The 18349-nt window shown below is 37.6% G+C and overlaps 1 protein-coding gene across 2 annotated transcripts in view; it reads left to right on the forward strand.

Annotated features, from left to right (window-relative positions):
* The window catches only part of PSEN1 (presenilin 1), a 78316-nt gene that overhangs the window by 43725 nt on the left and 16242 nt on the right, over positions 1 to 18349 (forward strand). For both annotated transcript variants that reach the window (XM_004262204.4, XM_012531560.3), the window contains exons 7-9: positions 4462 to 4682; positions 9112 to 9210; positions 16277 to 16363. In XM_004262204.4, the coding sequence (XP_004262252.1) occupies positions 4462 to 4682; positions 9112 to 9210; positions 16277 to 16363 (407 nt within the window). The remainder of the gene's footprint in view (positions 1 to 4461; positions 4683 to 9111; positions 9211 to 16276; positions 16364 to 18349) is intronic.

The following is an 18349-nucleotide window of genomic DNA, read 5'->3' on the forward strand; positions in this document are numbered from 1 at the left end:
TTCTTAAATTATAATTGTTTCCATGCATAGGCCATACTTGGTATATATACAACTAGTTAATATTATCGATAGGGATATTCTTTTGTTGATCCTTGTTTATAATAAGTAGAACTGAAAGAACTCAAGACTACAGTTAATTCTAAGTCTTTTTAGTAAAGAATTTACTGTATTCTTTACTTCTAGTAATAATCTTTGAATCAGAATGTTAAAGCATTTCAAGCATGTGTATAAACATGCATTGATTTTTACACTTTTATATTATTTCATCAGTTAGTCTTTCGCCTCTCAAATGAAATCTTACATGAGAACGTCACATATAAAATAGAGAACAGTGGAGCTGCTCTGTTGAAGAGAATAGAGGCTCAGAGATTTGCCCGCCTTGTCTTTCTGTCAGCCCCAGTGGCAGAATACAGGTCGTAAACCACTGTACTAGCTCTTAAATTAGGAAGAAGCAATAAAACTAAAAAATAAATTGAAGAGTTAATTCTTTGGTAGAAGCAGGGGGAATGACCATAGACAAAAGAAATAAATGTAAGAATCTCTATGAAATGGATGATTTTCTAGGAAAAAACTAATTACCAAAACTGACCACTGAAGCGATAGAAAATCTAAGTAGAGTGATGAAAAAATACAGAAGGTTGTTGAAGAGGTTCTCATCCCACCTCCACCAGTAACAACAATACCAGGCCCAAATGGTTTCATAGGGAAATTCTATTAAACCTTTAAGGAGCGGATAACTCTAATGCTATTTTAACTGTTCCAGGACATAGAAAAAGAAGAAAAGCTTCCAGATTCTTTTCAAGAAGGCAGGGTAACACTGATACCAAAACCCTATGAATTATCAAGAAAAAGGAAACTGTGGATCAGTCCTATTTATTGATGCCAAAAGAATAACTAAATATTCACTAATAGGATTCAGCAACAACCCTTTGAGGGTATAATACATATGACCAAATGGAGTTTGTTTGCAGAATGGGAGACTGGTTTATTATTAGGAAATATCAATACAAGTCACCATGTTACTAAGTCATCATCTCGTACATGCTAACAAGAATTTGACAAAATTCGACACTTGTCCTTGGTCAAATTCCATAATAAAACAGATGATTAGTTCTCTAACATGATAAAATATATGAATCTTATTCTAACGATTGGTATCATCCTCTCAGGAAAACTTCAGAAGCACACCTGTTACTGTTAGGACAAGATGAGGATTTCCTTTATCACTATTGTTGTCAATCATTGCTCTGGAGGGACTAGTGAACACAAATAAGACAAAGAAATAGAGCTACACAATTTGGAAGAGAAGGTTAAATTATTAGTAATTAGAGGTAAAATGATTGTTTACTTGGTTACTTACTTTGGTTACTCAGAATTAACCAAAAAAACAATTAGAATCACTAAGTAAATTTGGTAAGGCAACTGCATACAAAATTAATTAACATAAATCAATAGCCATCATGTAAACAACTAGTTAGAAAACATAAAAGAAAAAAATCCCATTTATGAGAGCAGCAAGAAAGAGAAAATATCTAGGATTAAACAGTAATTGTTTAAGTTATATTATTAAGAAATTTTAGGGAGTTCCCTGGTGGTTTAAAGGTTAGGATTTGGTCAGCTTTCATTGCTGTCGCCCAGATTCAATCCCTGGTCAGGGAACTGAGATCCTGCAAGCCATGCAGCATGGCCAAATTTTTAAAAATAAATAAATAAAATAAAGAAATTTTAAAATGCCTCTTCAGGGCTTAAAAAGAAGACTTAAACAAATGGAAAATTATACCAGGTTACATAGAAAGAATATCGTCATAAAGATGTCAGTTCTCTCTTAAGTTTATTTTAAATTTTAATATAAGCCCAATAAAAATAAGATTTATTTTTAATCTGGACAAGATAATTTTAAAATTTATTTGAAAAAATAAATAAGTGAAGGTACCCCCAAGAATCATAAAAAAGAAGAAAACTGAGGAATACTACTCCTACCTGATACAAAATTATAAAACTAGAGACTTCCCTGGTGGCACAGTGGTTAAGAATCTGCCTGCCAATGCAGGGGACATGGGTTCGAGCCCTGGTCCGGGAAGATCCCACATGCCGTGGAGCAAGTAAGCCCATGCGCCTAGAGCCCGTGCTCTGCAACAAGAGAAGCCACCGCAATGCCCGTGCACTGCAACGAAGAGTAGCCCCTGCTCGCCACAACTAGAGAAAGCCCATGCGCAGCAACGAAGAGCCAACACAACCATAAATAAATAAATAAATAACTTAAAACAAAACAAAAAAAATTATAAAACTATAATAATTAAAATAGTGACACCTGCACTATAAACAGATAATCAGTAGAAAAGATTAGAAGGACTTTAAAAAATGCTCAAATATATAAAGGAATTTAATTTATGATAAAGGTAGTATAGAAACAGTAGGCTGTAAATGGATTATTTAGTAATTGGTGTTGAGATAATTAGGTAGTCATCCAGAGGAAAATTTTGAATTTCTTCTTTATATCTATACCAGGATAAATTCCAATGGATTAAAAATTTAAATATGAAAGTAAAACCGTAAAAGGACTAGAGAAAACCATGGGGGATGGGGAATTTAAGTATATATATATATATATATATATATATATTTAATTATGTAACTTAAAAGGTCCTTCCTTAAATCTAATGTTTTATATATAAATATATACACATATATATATATACACACACACACATTCACACAAAACCCAAAAATCAAGCCAACCAACCACACCATGAAAAAAATCAGAAGATGAATGACCAACTGCTAAGTGTGTTTTCAACTCATTTTATAGACAAAGGCTAATTTACTTTATATATAAACCTCTACATGGCAATAAGATCAACAACAACCTAACAGAAAAAAAATGGGCAAAGGATATGAAAAAATAGTCAACAGAAAGAGAAAGACAAGTTACTTTTAAATATATGAAAATATGCACACCCTCCTTATAAAATTAATGCTAATTAAAGCTGTACATTAGGTTAACAAGGATTAAATAGTTTAATAAATGTTCTAATTTGGCAAGGTTGCAGGAAAATAAACATGCACACATTGGTGTAAAACTTTGATTAAGAGCAGTTCGGCATATCCATTAAAGTTTTATATGAATATGTCCTGAACCTAGTAATCTGTAGGGATAATCATTGCAGCATTGTTTCTGATATCAAAAGAATGGAATCAGTCTAAGTATCCATCAGTCGAAAACTGGTTAAATAAATTTTGGTACTTCCATACAATAAAGCCATTGAAAAGAATGAGGTACTCTAGTATACTAATGTGGAAAGTTCTCCAGGAATATCATTAAGAGAAAAAACCCTGGTTTAGAACAATGTGTATGCTATCATTTGTATCCGGTAAAGAAGTGTATTTATGATATGTATGGACACTCTCTGGAAGGATGCATATGAAGTTAATAATAGTGCTTTCCTTTGGAGAGAGAGACAAGGTTTGGGGGGAAACTTTTCACAGTATATGTTGGGAATTTTACATTTTAGGCATGTATTACCTAGCTAAAGATAACAATAGTTTGGAGTTTTGGGGTTTTTTTGTTTTGAGGGCTGGGCTATCTGAAATGCTTAATACAAATAGCTACATCATCCAGAAATTTCAACATGTATTTTGAAATTTCAAAATGGAAAGATCACCTTTCTGGATAGTCTCCAGAAACCAAAGTTTGTGCTTAAATAAATGAGTGCTTTCTTTCTCCTCAGTTACCCATCTTCTATATTTGTATCTCTTTATTTTAAGATGGAATTCCCCCTCCCAAAATTAAAATACTATTTTCTTCATTATAAAAATTCATTCATTCATTCATTGTGAAAAAAAAAAAAGAAAGAAAGAAAAGTTTTAAAAATTCCAGACTCCCATCATCTAAAGATAAGTCCTGCATCTTTTCAGGAACTACTACATCGATCTCTTGCTCTCTCTTCTCACACACTATTTCATGTAAATGAGATCATATTTTTTTTTCAGGCAACAATATATCATGCCTATATCCCATGTTTGTGTGCATGTGTATAAAACATATATATATTTAATGGCTGCACTAAATTTTATGAAAATAACACCTTATGTCCTAAGCTCTGAAATTTATTTTGCATGTTTAATTTTTTCCAATTTCAGATACTTCAAACAAGCATTTCCCAAAGTATAGAATAGCATTTTAGATGTTATATGGCCTTTTTTTTTAGTTTTTGTACTTATTTTTACAGCTGTGGCCTGTGATACTGGTTTCCCATTTATATGACTGATACAGAGTTTTCTGTTAAAATAAGCTCAACTTGAGGAAAAAAGTACATTAATTTAAAGAAAGATATGGTAAAAGTGTGAAGCTGGGATGTGAATATCTAATGAATATCTATGTTAGAACCATAGTTCTAAAAAATGTTTTGATGAAACTTATTGTATGCAAATCTTTTTAGATATCTGTTTAATTTTTTTCAGGGAAGTGTTTAAAACCTATAATGTCGCCATGGACTACATTACAGTTGCACTCCTGATCTGGAATTTTGGTGTGGTGGGAATGATTGCCATTCACTGGAAAGGTCCACTGAGACTCCAGCAGGCATATCTCATTATGATCAGTGCCCTCATGGCCCTGGTATTTATCAAGTACCTCCCAGAATGGACCGCGTGGCTCATCTTGGCTGTGATTTCAGTATATGGTAAAACCCAAGACTGACATTTTGTTCATCACAGAAATACCTCCTGGTGTGTTTTCCTTCCTCTTCTAGTTATCTTGACTTAGGGAAAATGACAACAGTAATGTCCCATAGCTTTTCAGTAAATAATCAGTTAACTCTACTATCTTTTTCATATAAAGATTTCATATTTTTTGAGGTTAAGTTCTTTAACAATGTTTTATTAATCCCCCCAGTTTAACTCAGTGATGAGTTAGTGGAAGGATCCATAGACTGCTGGTCCTAAGACTTAGATTCAAATCCCATCGCTACCACTGATTGCCTTCATGGCTTTATGAAGGTGATTCGGGCCCTTCGAGCTTCAGTTTCCTCATTTGGAAAATGGGAATAATGCTTCTCAGAATATTTGTCGGAAAGCACTAGCAGAGTGTTTGACACACATAAAATGCTCAACTAATTTTTAATATAAAAATTAAGTTAACTACTTTTTATAAGGCAACTTGGGTAGAATTACTCTTTTAAAGGTAAAACTTATTTGGGCAGTGTGAGCTTCATATTTATTAGCAGCCCATGTGACATGGGTCCTGAAAAGTCAGAATATACCTTAGCCATGAATAACCAAGATGTGAACTCTGCAACTCTCACTTTGCATAAAAGCCAAACAGAGATCCGTTTTCAGAGGTCAATTTGTGGTCTCTGTATGATAACTGCAGTGTTCTTTCATCCCTATTCAAATGCTTATTAAAATGTCAGGTCACCTGTAGTAGAAAACCTCATCATTCCCCCTTGATTGATGAATAAAACGTCTGTGGAAATAGAATTCGATTGGCTCTGTTCTCATATTTGAGCAGTCAGTCACAGAACTGTAAAAGTCATACACTCTTTGTGACGGACTTTTCATAGTGACCTTAGGTTGTATAGTATTTGATGGTTTGCAAAGTACTCATCTTTTCATTGCACAGCTGCGATCAAGAATGCCAGTTCTGCACTCCATCCAGTCAGCAGCTGGTTAATACTTTGCAGTCAGAGATTTTATCAATATGTTCTTCTGTTCCATGCCTTTTTCGACAGCCACAGTTTGCTTTCTCCTTCAAAGGGACACATTATATCTTTACCTAGTTACTCAGGTACTTTAGCAGCCCTACTACTGTTGCACAAAATTTTTGCAGGCTGGATCTTAACCACATCCACCTTTGTCCAGGAGCACAGATACAACATTACACTGATGATATCATCCTCTGAATAAATTCACTGGACCTACTTGGTGAGGACATACAGATATTCACAATAGAGCTCAAAAGGGAGGTGGCATTTCCCTGTACATAGTACAAGGCTCTGCCACCCCAGTTAAATTCCTGAAAGTTACTTGGTAAGCTGAGGGCTTCTGCATCTCTGGCACTGTCAAGAAATAGCAGCTGACCCTCTCTGCGCCCATGATGTTAAAACAAGCCCACTATGTTTTAGGCCCTTTGGGGATCTGGAGGCAATATACTCTTCATTTACAAATTTTACTTAAGCCTATTTATACTGTTACAAATTGGCCCACCTTGAATGGGGACCTCCTACAGCATAAGGTTCTAGAATCTGTCCAAATTATAATACAGTAGTTACTTCCGTTAGTGTCCCTTCTCCCGCTTTAGAGACTTTAGCAACGTCTTCTCATACCTCCTGAAATATCTGGATCACTCACTATGATCATAAGTTGCCCACGGATCTCTGGTGTGAGGAACTACACTTTTCAGTCCCATGCTGTACACGTTTAGAATGGCCATTTCTGACTACATACCGAGCTCTCCTGGAAACAGGTTTTCACAGGCCCTGAACCTGTGAAGCTCCAAATCCAGTCTGCTCCTTATCTCCATATCATGGAGGCAGCATTCTACAAGCTCAGCACAGCCACCAGGGCCTCCTTGCTAAGACAGAAGTGTTAGCCATATGATAGAGCTGAGTCTGGGCCCCCTGGAGTATCTCACCCATAGGAGAGGGTGGACTCTTCTTTCCTCAGTCCCTTGCCAGTTGACAAGGTGCTAGAGGAGGTCACCCCTCTCTTGGACCCCTGGCTACCACGGGAGCCCTTTGGGATCAAATGAGTGAACAAACAGCAATGGAAGTTTGTACACTTTATGGACAGCATCAAAACTACATGTGAAGGAGCTCACTTGGAGAGCTCTGCTTTTCATTGCTTAATCCAAGCATCCTTGATCAAAGAATGGGATCCAAGGGTCATCAAAATTACCTGAACTTCAGACAGTCGTCTTAATCTGGCCAACAGTTGGCTCCATCTGTGCATTTTTACAGACCCTTGGGACATTGCAAGTGGTCTAGCCACCTGATTCTGCCAGTGGTAGCAACAGCAATTACTTATCCAAGTTTTCCCTCTTTAGGGAAAATAACTGAGAATCTCTTGCCTCACAGATACCAAAAATAGAAATCAAAGTTATACATGTCTCAGTACGTATTAAACCCACAATACAGGCCTCCTCACTTTATCCACTTTGGAGTTCCAGATATTGTTACAGTGACTATTTCACTTCTAAATATACAATGCTGGGCTCTTGAACAAGGTGTGCAGTGGAACTTTCACCACCATACAGTCTCACACTACAGGCCTCACAAGGCACCATTATGACATACTAGAGCAAGTTAAAACTTGATTAAATGAAACATCAGGGTTGAATCATAATAAAGAGTCTGATTCCATTTTTGATATTAAAAAAAAAGTGCCAGTTCTGGAGACAGACTGCCTGGGTTCAAATCCAGAGTCTTCTACTCCTATCATTTATTGGGTATGCGGCCACAGACACATTGCTCAACCCCCGAGTCTTAGTTATTATGAAGATTAAATTAAACAATATGTACAGTACACACGTATAACGGTATCTATCAGTAAATATTAGCTGTTTCTTTAAAATGTATAATCCTGTGAAGTAAGCAAGGCAGTTATTCTTGTTTTACTGCTAAGAACCTGAAGTTTGTAGAGGTAAAGTATTTGCCCAAGCTTAACACCATTTGATCTAGAATATGAGTCCTAAGTCCCATATTCTTTCTACTACATTACACTGTTTCTCCCATCAACCCTCTGTTTCTTCCATACATATGCAAATTATCTCCACAGACCTTTGAGTTCCTTTAAAATAAAAGACTTCTGTGCCCAATTTTTAGAGTAATGATTCTTAACTCCATAAGATCTGAAGATGTCACAAAGATTGTTCTAAGAATTTCAAAACAATTAATTTTAATTCACTTTAATTGCTCTAAAAAATAAGGGTTTATCATTTAGCAATTCTATAAGGAGTAGTGTGTCATAAAACCAAGATAGTTACAGGACATCGCAGGTTGAAACAGGTTAGAAATCTCATTATTTCAGAGCACGGCAAATTTCCCTTTTCTCATCCCAAACAAATCAAAATGGAAGCAGTGAGAGTAGAGATTTCGTGTGTGTGTGTGTGTGTGTGTGTGTGTGTGTGTTGTAGTAGTAGTAGTAGTAGTGGTGGTGTACAAGAAGACATGACCACTTGCAGGTGTGAGGTTTTTTACTTAAATGCATCTGAATGATAGTAGTGTTAACACAAGCTATCGAATCTTCCTTTACAAATTTACCTATATCTGTTTCCCATTATTAAATGTTTGAAATTATTTTCTGTATTTCTATACTCTGAATTTTCACGACATAGCACATGTAAGAAAAACTGCAGTTATTGGAGACAGATGGTGGTAGAATGAAGAATAATTTATGCATATTGCTGCCTCCTCCGAGTTGCTGTTTTCGTAAAATAAGACACTTTTCAGCACCACATGTATTCTGAGACCTAAATATTTGTGAAGTGCTTTTGACAGGAGAGCTAAAGAAATGCTAAACTCATGCAGAGGTTTATTAGTTATTTTGTTTGAATTTACTGCCCTCTTATTTCAAGTATCCCTAAATAGTACATATACTGTTTTCAAAAAGGGGAGAAGCTGAATCTCTTCTACTCTGTTCTTCATATTTTGAAAAGTTAAGTCAAATCCCCTCTATTAAATCCCCTCCTAAACTAAACCTTCAGTTTGTGGCTCATAGGTATGTTTTGTTTGGAAATGGCTTGTCCTTGTTTCTGCTTTGGAAATTGACAACTGCTCTAGAATAATTCTGTCTTGTCATTATTTCTGCCTCTTCTCTTCAAACTGAGAAGACTTATTCCAAGAACCCAACGATGATACACTGTAAACTAACCAAATAGCAGTCAAACCAAAATGAAGTTTGCACAGGCCTCTGTGTGGTTTTGTGTATTTTGTTTAGATTGTCTCCATCCGCCTCCCCCATCAGCTTACCTGCTGTTTATTTCATATTAATTCAACATCTTTCTGTGTAAAAAAAAATTAAACCTTTTTAATTGGTTAATTCCTCCCTCACACACCCATTTACAAGTTTAGCCAATACATTTTTCAGATGTCTTTTCTATTTTCCTTTTTCTAGATTTAGTGGCTGTTTTGTGTCCAAAAGGCCCACTTCGTATGCTGGTTGAAACAGCTCAGGAGAGAAATGAAACTCTCTTTCCGGCTCTTATTTACTCTTGTAAGTATTTCAGAATGATGTTAAGTTAGTGAACAGCTTAGAATTTACAGAGATTCAAACACATGTAATTATGATCATTATCTGGTACTTTTTCTCACCTTAAATGCATAGCATTGATGGAAATGCTGCAGATCTGTTTCCTTGCAAATTATTATCTTCTGCCTGACATTGGTTCAAGAGAGTTTTCAGTATGTGTGGAGATAGAAGAAATATTTAGAGATTGAGGAGCCAGTATTCTCATTTAAAATCTTATTAATCAAGAACTATTGAGTACTTGTTATATACATATATTGTAGGTGGATCTTGCACTAGCATGTTGAAAGAATTGTACTTTTCCTTCAGAATGTGTTTGCCCTTTTTTTGGTTTTAGAGTCATACACTTCCTAATCATTCAGTAACTATTTATTCATCATTGACCTGATCTGCTCCCACAGAGCACTGTGGAGGATATAAAGATGATTAAGAGGGACTTCCCTGGCTGTCCAGTGGTTAAGACTCCATGCTTCCAATGCAGGGGGCCTGGTTGGGGAACTAAGATCCCACCTGCCGTGGCATGGCCAAAAACTAAATTAAAAAAAAAAAAAAAGTTGATTAAGATACTTTGCTTTCCCTCAGAGTGCATTTGCTTACATTTTTTTTTTGGCTGTGCTGCACGGCATGTGAGATCTTAGTTCCCCGACCAGGAATCGAACCCAAGCCCTCAGCAGTGAAAACTCAAGAGTCGTAACCACTGGACCGCCAGGGAATTCCCTTGCTTACAATTTAGAAGTGAGATAAGACAAGTATATAAACAACATTCGAGGCAGGCTGTTATCCGATTATTCAGAAGGAACGCAAAATGCAGAAAGAGCTCAAAACAGGGAAAATCTAAATGGGGAATCAGAGAAAGGCTTCATGGAAGAGACAGCATTTGGATTGAACCTTCAAAGGGTGGGTAGGATTTCAGCAAGCGCAGATGGAAGAGTCATTTCCAAAAGTGGGCTTGGGGACTTCCCTGATGGCGCAGTGGTTAAGAATCCGCCTGCCAGTGCAGGGGACACGGGTTCGATCCCTGATCCAGGAAGATCCCACATGCCACGGAGCAACTAAGCCCCTGTGCCACAACTGCTGAGCCTGCGCGCCACAACTACTGAAGCCCACGCAGCAACAAAGACCCAATGCAGCCAAATAAATTTTGTTTTAAAGAGTGGGCTTGTCACAAAGAATGGCTTGGAGGCATAAGTGTGGGGCATCTTCTTCAAATTTCAAGTGTTCCAGTTGACTAGAACATGGAGTACAAAATAGGGAGAGTACTAGGAGATGGGTTTGGAAAGGCACTCAGGGCAAGATCACGGATAGCTTTGAGGGACTGGTTTAGATCTCTGTATTCTATTCATGATCACTTGGGAATCACAGAAGGTTCTTAACAGAAGACTGATGTGATCAGAGCTGTGCCTTTGTAAGCTTGCAGCATTGTGCAAGATGAACGGGAGGGAGAGAGAACGGGAAGCATAACTAAACAGATATTGCCATGATCTAGGTGGAAAGTAATGAGAGTCTGAATTATGGGATAGGTAATGGCAGAAAGGCCTTGATGAGAGCTTTTGGAGGTAGTTTCAGTCGTTCTTAGTGACGAGTGAGAGAAGTTTAAAGCTTAAAGGGAGGATGATAAAGAAGAGAGGTTTTTCTTATTTGAGAAATCTGTGTAGTGTTGCCTGTAGCCCATATCTAATTTTCTTGGCAGGACCTGTGAGCCATCCAGGTAGAAATTTCCGGCAGGAGTTTAGAAATGAAGTACCAGTGCAAAGGAAAAGGTTGATAATAGAGATGCAGAATTGAAGAACATCAGCATGGAGGTGACAGTTGCAGCTGTGCGAGTGGATGAGTGATTCAAATCAAAGGAGAAGAGAAGAGGACACCAGGAGTAGATCTTTGTCAACTACTATGTTTAGAGAGTGAGAAATGAAGAGAAAATAGTAAATGGAACATAAGAAAATATCAGAAAATTGGGAAAACCAGCATTTTTCACTTAGCAGTAGCATGACTGTTTTTTCATATCAGTACATGAAATGTCTGCATAGTTTTCTCTTATATAGATATTAAATAAAGGGTATCTTTATTGATCATTTCCCATTACAAACAGTGCTTGCAGAGAACATTTATGAATTTGTGAATATTGTTGTACAGATACATTCATAGAGATGGAATTGCTAAGTCAAAGGATGTGTGCCTTTAAATTTTGATAGATAGTGCCAGATTGCCTCCTCAAAAGTCTATACCAGGGCTTCCCTGGTGGCGCAGTGGTTGGGAGTCCGCCTGCCGATGCAGGGGACACGGGTTCGTGCCCCGGTCCGGGAGAATCCCACGTGCTGCGGAACGGCTGGGCCCATGGGCCGTGGCCGCTGGACCTGCGCGTCTGGAGCCTGTGCTCTGCAATGGGAGAGGCCACAGCAGTGAGAGGCCCGCATACCACAAAAAAAAAAAAAGGCTATACCAATTTATATTCCCTTCAGTAGTGTGAAGGTCCTAATTAACTAACACCTTCATTATCACTTGTTTGTATATGTGTATGGGAAACTAATAGACAACATCTTGTTTTAGTTTTCATCTTGGCTTATTGACTAATAACTATTAGTTAATAGTAAGTAATAACTATTAGTAATTAATAACTATTAATAGTATTAATAGTTAATAGTAAATAATAGTTATAGTAAATAGTTAATAGTAAATAATAACTATTAATGATTATTTGGACTTTTTAATGTATTTTTTAGCTGCATGTTTAAATTTCTTGTTTTATGACTGGCTTGGTATTGTATTTTTCCATATTTTTAGAATTAACTTTTAATTATACAAGTAATACATTAATACTTTATCATTGAAAAAATTTTTGAATTACAGATAAAGTTAAATTTCATTGTAACTGTCATCCCCAATCTTAATACTTTACCAAGCAGTTACTTACCAGTATTATGAGTGTGATATATATCCTTGTGGACTTTTGGCCTATTTATCTGTTGAGTTATTGAAAAAGCAGAGTTTCAAGAAGGAGAGAATGTCAGATGCTATAAAGAAGTGAAGGATGATGAGGACTAAGTAAACCATATAGAATTTGGTGCTTTAGACATCTTTAGTGACATCTAAGAGAGCAATTTCAGTAGAATGATAGGACCAGAAGCAGTATTCCAAAGGGCAGAAAGTGTGCGTCTGTGTGTGTGTGTCTGTGTGTGTTTGTCTGGGTTTTGCTGGCACTGGCAGTGGAAGTGATACAGTGGACAGAGACTGGGTGATGAAGAAGGAGAGGTAAGTATCACCTACTAGTTCACAGGCAGAGCAGTGGTGACTTGAGAAGAGAACAGCTATGAGGAAAGATCCTTCCAGGAGAGAGAAGGTTGAGGGAAAGGAGCCAGTGGAGAAAGGCTTTGAAGAGACCAGCAAAAAGAAGTAATTACTGGAGCAAAGTAATAAACAAAGCAGGTTAGAAATAGCTCTAAGAGTTCACTAAGAGGAATTAGATGAGAATAGTGAAAGACCCGGAAGGAAGGAAAAGACAGAAAAGCAGAAGATAGTGGAACGTAGAGAGAGGTCAAGTTGGGAGCACGTGTTAGTTCACCTCAGTCTTTCTTGTGAATTTGCTTGAAGTCCCTGTTGTACTCTATATTTTTTAATTGTGGATGTCAAAGTGAAAGGATTGTGAGTTTTAAATTTTTTCTTAGTTTTAGGGTTTTACATTTTTCTACCGTTGTATCTATTGTTAGTACCACGACAATGCTGTGTAACAAACCACCTCACAACTTAATGCCTTAGGGGACTTCCCTGGTGGCGCAGTGGTTAAGAATCCACCTGCTATTGCAGGGGACACGGGTTCGAGCCCTGATCCAGGAAGATCCCACATGCCGTGGAACAGCTAAGCCCATGCGCCACAACTACTGTAGCCCGTGTGCCTAGAGCCCGTGCTCCGCAACAAGAGAAGCCACTGCAGTGAGAAGCTCAAGCACCGCAACGAAGAGTAGCCCCCACTCGCCACAACTAGAGAAAGCCTGCATGCAGCAAAGAAGATCCAACGCAGCCAAAAATAAATAAATAAATTTATTTAAAAAAAAAAAAACTTAATGCCTTAAAAATAATTATCAGTCACCATCACTCCTGCACCTGCGGGTCAGTTGACTCAGCTGATCAGACTTGGCTGTGGTACCTCTGCTCCACATGTTCCCTGTCCTCCTTGGGCCAGTGGGTTAACTGAAGACATTCTTGTATCTGGAGAAACAAGAGGGCAGCAGGCTTGTTAAGTATTAGCACACTGTCATCTCTGTCCATGTGCCATTGGTTGAAGCAAGTCACATAGCTGAGTCCCTGGTCAGGAAGAGGAAAACTGCATTCCAATCTCAGCGAGACCATGGCAAGACTGTGGGTGCAGGAGGGGTGAAGAAAGGATCTTTCAGTCTGCCACAACGTTAAGCATGTATGTTAATTTTATACTCAGAAAAAGGATTTACTGTTTTTAAAAAAATCATTCGTATATAATATGAATTTTTAAAAACTCAAGTCTGTATAACAATCAATATTGAGATTTTTTTGCAGTAATTCCACACATATGGGAAAATATAAGCATAAAACTTTACCTCCCGTGTAGATGAAATAGGTTCAAGAAAGTATCTGTTCTCATGAAATACTGAATCTTTAGTGAGCATTTCATAAATCATTGAGTTTGACAGGTTTTTTTTCAAGTAGAATATACAAAAAACAGCAATATTAATCAGTTCTTTCCCCCTGAAATGGATATAAACATTAATATGAAAAGTTTTTAAGTCAGTCCTCTCAGTTATTTGTTCTTTAAAAATACAATCCTTTGATGCATTTGTATACTCCCCAGTTAAGAGTATTCAGTTTGCAAAAGGGTCTTACCCTCAGGAAACATGTGAGCATTTTTGTTTGTTTTCTCTATCCCTTGTTTGGACAGGAAGAATGTACACCTACTCTTTGGTAGCTTTTCAGAAAACAAAGATAACAGTTCCTTGAGGTTGACCATTATGTAAAGTTTTTCTCTGATTTCATATCAGTTTGGGAAGTTTTTAGATTGTTAATTTTTAATTCGCATATTTTTCTATTGATCTAAGATGTTTGGTGTTAAGTTGAAAGATTGGAAAGAGGGTTTTTTAGATATTATTTTAGTAATGTTAATTCATTCAGCAAATATATATTCTGCTCATGATAATTTACATCAGGGGTTAGCAAACTACTGCCCATAGCCAAATCTGGCCCGTGGCCTGTTTTTGTATAGGCCTGAAAGCTAAGAATGGTTTTTACATCTTTAAAGAGTTAATGAAAAAGAAAAGAACAAAGAAGAATATGTGACAGAGGCCAGATGTTGACCCACAAGCCCCAATATTTACTATCCGGCCCTTTACAGAAAAAGTTTGCTGACCCTTGATTTCCATGGTTAATATTAAGTGTTAAAAGAGTTTGTAGCTTTATCTTTCTATACTTGCATAAAGAAAGAAAATCAAATAAATACCTGCTGCCTTCATTGCCAAGAAGACTACAGAAATTCGTAAACCCGGTGGTTGCCCTATTTCCTCTTCATTGGGTTTGGATTTAGTTACAGTGAATCCCCAACCTGGCTAATATTCACTTTGATCAGTTAGTCAGGTTATCATATAATGGAACTTGTCTGACCTCTGAATTACAAAGCTATGGTGAATGAGTAAGTGCAGCTATTACAGGATTTTTATTCTCTTTGGTTATGTATTTCTTTCATAAGCTATTCAAGAAGCCTTAGAGTATTAGGAAAATGGATATAATTGTAAAATCAGTGATGCCAGAGAAACAGAAAATGCCAAGTATCTTGTTTAAAATTGCTTACCATTACTGGATTGGACTCAGGTTGCTGCTGGCTTGGTTTCTGCTGTCACCCTGTATGGCACGTGTTTGTATGTATTTTTGTATTATTGTTGGTGTATCTTCAGGATAAATTCCAAAAGTGTTATTGCTGGGTCAGGGGGTAAATGTACATGTAGTTTTGTTAGATGTTACCAAATTCCCCGCCATGTTTCATCCTACGTGCAGTATGTAAGAGAAGCACCATTTTAAAGTATTCACATTGCCTCTTAATTAAAATGCGACAAGATGTGTGTGTATATCTAGAGCTATATAGATATATTGATATATATGTATTTTTGTGGAGGGGACATAGAAAAGGCAGTTGACCATCCGTTTATGTTTATTGCTTTTAACTTTTTTTTTTTCTTATTCCCTGTATATAACACAGTTTAGCATTATTGAAAATCCCAGAAGTAAGACATAACATGAAGGGAACATATTCGTTGCATCTTTCGAATTACAGTAATTCATCCGATGCTTTGTGAGCCCCAGTTTGTCCTCTAATTTAGTTCCAATAAGTAATTTTCACCAGTGAATTCACACTGTTTTAGGATATCCAACTAGTCGAGCTGTTGTTTCAGTGGAGTCTTGCTGGCCTCAACAATTTTCCTTCTGGTTACTTTTCAGGGATTATAAATAACAATGAGCAGTTGTATTATAGCAGCTACAGTTTGAAAGCTACAGTGAATGTCCAGTTTCAGAAATTTTTTTTAGCTGCCAAAATCAAAGAGAACCTTTTGTGGTTTTTATTTTTTTAATAAATTTATTTATTTATTTTCGGCTGCATTGGGTCTTTGTTGCTGCGTGAGAGCTTTCTCTAGTTGCGGCGAGCGGGGGCTGCTCTTCATTGCGGTGCACAGGCTTCTCACTGTGGTGGCTTCTCTTGTTGCAGAGCACGGGCTCTAGGCACACAGGCTTCAGCAGTTGTGGCGCGCGGGCTTAGTTGCTCCACAGCATGTGGGATCTTCCTGGACCAGGGCTCGAACGCGTGTCTCCTGCATTGGCAGGCGGATTTTTAAGCACTGCACCACTAGGGAAGCCCCGTCCCAGTAGTTTTTAATATGCATTTGCTTCTGATTGTTAGGGATTCCTATGGTGACATTAAGAAGATTGGTGATTAGTGTGGAGAAATAACAGCCTGCTCTCTATTCGTGAGCTTTCCTTTTGTGTTTCCAGTCCTTACCTGGACTTTTGTCTTTCTCAACAGCAACAATGGTATGGTTGGTGAATATGGCAGAAGGAGACCCAGAAGCCCAAAGGAAGGTATCCAAAAACTCCAATTATAATGCACAAAGTAGGTGGCTTTTATTTGATAATTTCCTGGTTTTCACGGTCATTGTCATGAGTTATGAAGCAATGATTTTTTAACCACTTTCTTTTGAGAATCTCCTGGAAGCTGTGGTAATACCTAGCAAACACAGATAAATATTTGAGTTCACATGCTCCAAACCCAACAGTCAGCCAGGGCACCGTAGGTTAAGAATTTCTGCCATTAAACACCATTAATTCCAGTATGGAAAGGTTCAAGTTGAGGCTATGGTTTTAAAAAGGTAGAATAAACACTCTCTTCAAACATGTAAAAATGAGAACCTCTTGTCTGACAAGTCCAGAGTAACTGAAATATAATTTGATTTGAGTTGTGATAATGTTTATGTTGAGAAGATAAAATATTCCAGGTGGACATGACTTTCTGGAGGAGGGTAAGAATGATGACCTAGGATGGGAGATTGAAAGGCCCACTTGTGGATACTACAGAAGATGTTAAGGCAAACACAAGTTAGGAGGAGTTAAAATTAGAAAAGTTGAGGAATAACAGCACAATATCAATAGTCAAAAAGAAAGGAAACCTTTTTTTTTAAGAAAAACAAGGACTAACCTTATGAGGAAGCTGACAAACAGAGACGGAATAAAGGTTGGTCAGAGAAGAAAAAAGGGCCTTAATTGAGTTGCTGTTTGTCAGGAAAGGGAGAGTTTAGGTTTTCTAGAGCCAAGAAAACTGCTGTTCTAGCATTTGGGTAACTGCAAGGAGGACGCTTTCAACTTAGAATTTGCGTATTTGGGACCAAAAGATATTAGGCCCATTCTGCAGTGAGCGAGGCAGCAAAACAGGGTGGCATTAGACCAGCAGTAGACCTAGTAGAGAAGTGGGAAATAGAGGAAACAGTTGCTCCAGGTCTGGTTGTTGTGTTAACCTTGTTAAGCTAAAGAAAATTGAAAGATTAGTTGTCTGTGAGTATACATGTATATATATGTGAGTATGAGTGTCTTTTGGGTACATCAAGATTTTGTTCTTTTGACAAATATTGATTGAGCACCTGACTGTGTGCCCAGTATTTGTTAGGCACTGGGGATATAGCTCTGAACGAGAGGTCCCATTCCTGTGGAGTTTATAGCCTATTTGGGGAGACACGCATGTTGAACAAATAATTCATTCAGGTTGTGATAAGCACTACAAAGGAGAAGTGTAAGTTGCTATGAAAGTTTATAGTGGAAGAATTTTATTTGTTCTGGAAAGTTAGGAGGGCTTCCCTGGGGAAGTGATAACAGGAGATGGCCAGCCAAAGAGAGGAAGAAGAGCTTTCTAGAAGAGGAAGCACCATGGGCAAGGACCTTGAAGTGAGGAGGAGCTGGGTGAGCTGCAGAGTTCCTCAGTGGGAGTGTGGTGGGTGTTTCGGGTGGGCGTTCTTCATTGTGTTGACTCCCCTCACATTGTTTAGCATTCCTGGCCCCTCACCCACTAAATGCCAAGGGTAGCTTCGAGGTTTGCAATAACCAAAAACTCCCCCTCCTAGTTATTTCCAAACATCCCATGGAAGGGAGGTGCTACCCCCAGTTGAAAACCTCTGTGTTATAGGAACTAGAAGTTAGTTTGGAGCAAGGGGGTGTAGGATTCCAAGAGGGATGTCTGTAAAGGAAAAAAGTAATAGAACTCAGAGGTTGCCCGAGTGCACCTAAGATAAAAACATCAAGATGCAGCATTATGAGCATGCTGTTTATAGTTAATTATGGAGGTAAATACCAAAATAAACAGCTGAAAGGGTTGAAGGTAGGGTGAGGGTCGGGAGTGAGGAGAGATAGGGCAGAGCAGGCACTGATGTTTCTATTTCTAAATCGTATACTTTTATGATTTTATAAACTAGCTCAGGGAAGATTCAGGTTTTGTGGAGACCTGGTTAAGAAAACAATGCAAATTAAAAATACAAAATTGCTAGAGCCCCTTTCAGAAAAATGTCCATGCAAGCGAGAGGCCTGAAGTATGCAAGCTTCATTTATTCATAGT

Source organism: Orcinus orca, chromosome 2 (assembly GCF_937001465.1).
Source record: "Orcinus orca chromosome 2, mOrcOrc1.1, whole genome shotgun sequence".
Lineage (NCBI taxonomy): Eukaryota > Metazoa > Chordata > Mammalia > Artiodactyla > Delphinidae > Orcinus > Orcinus orca.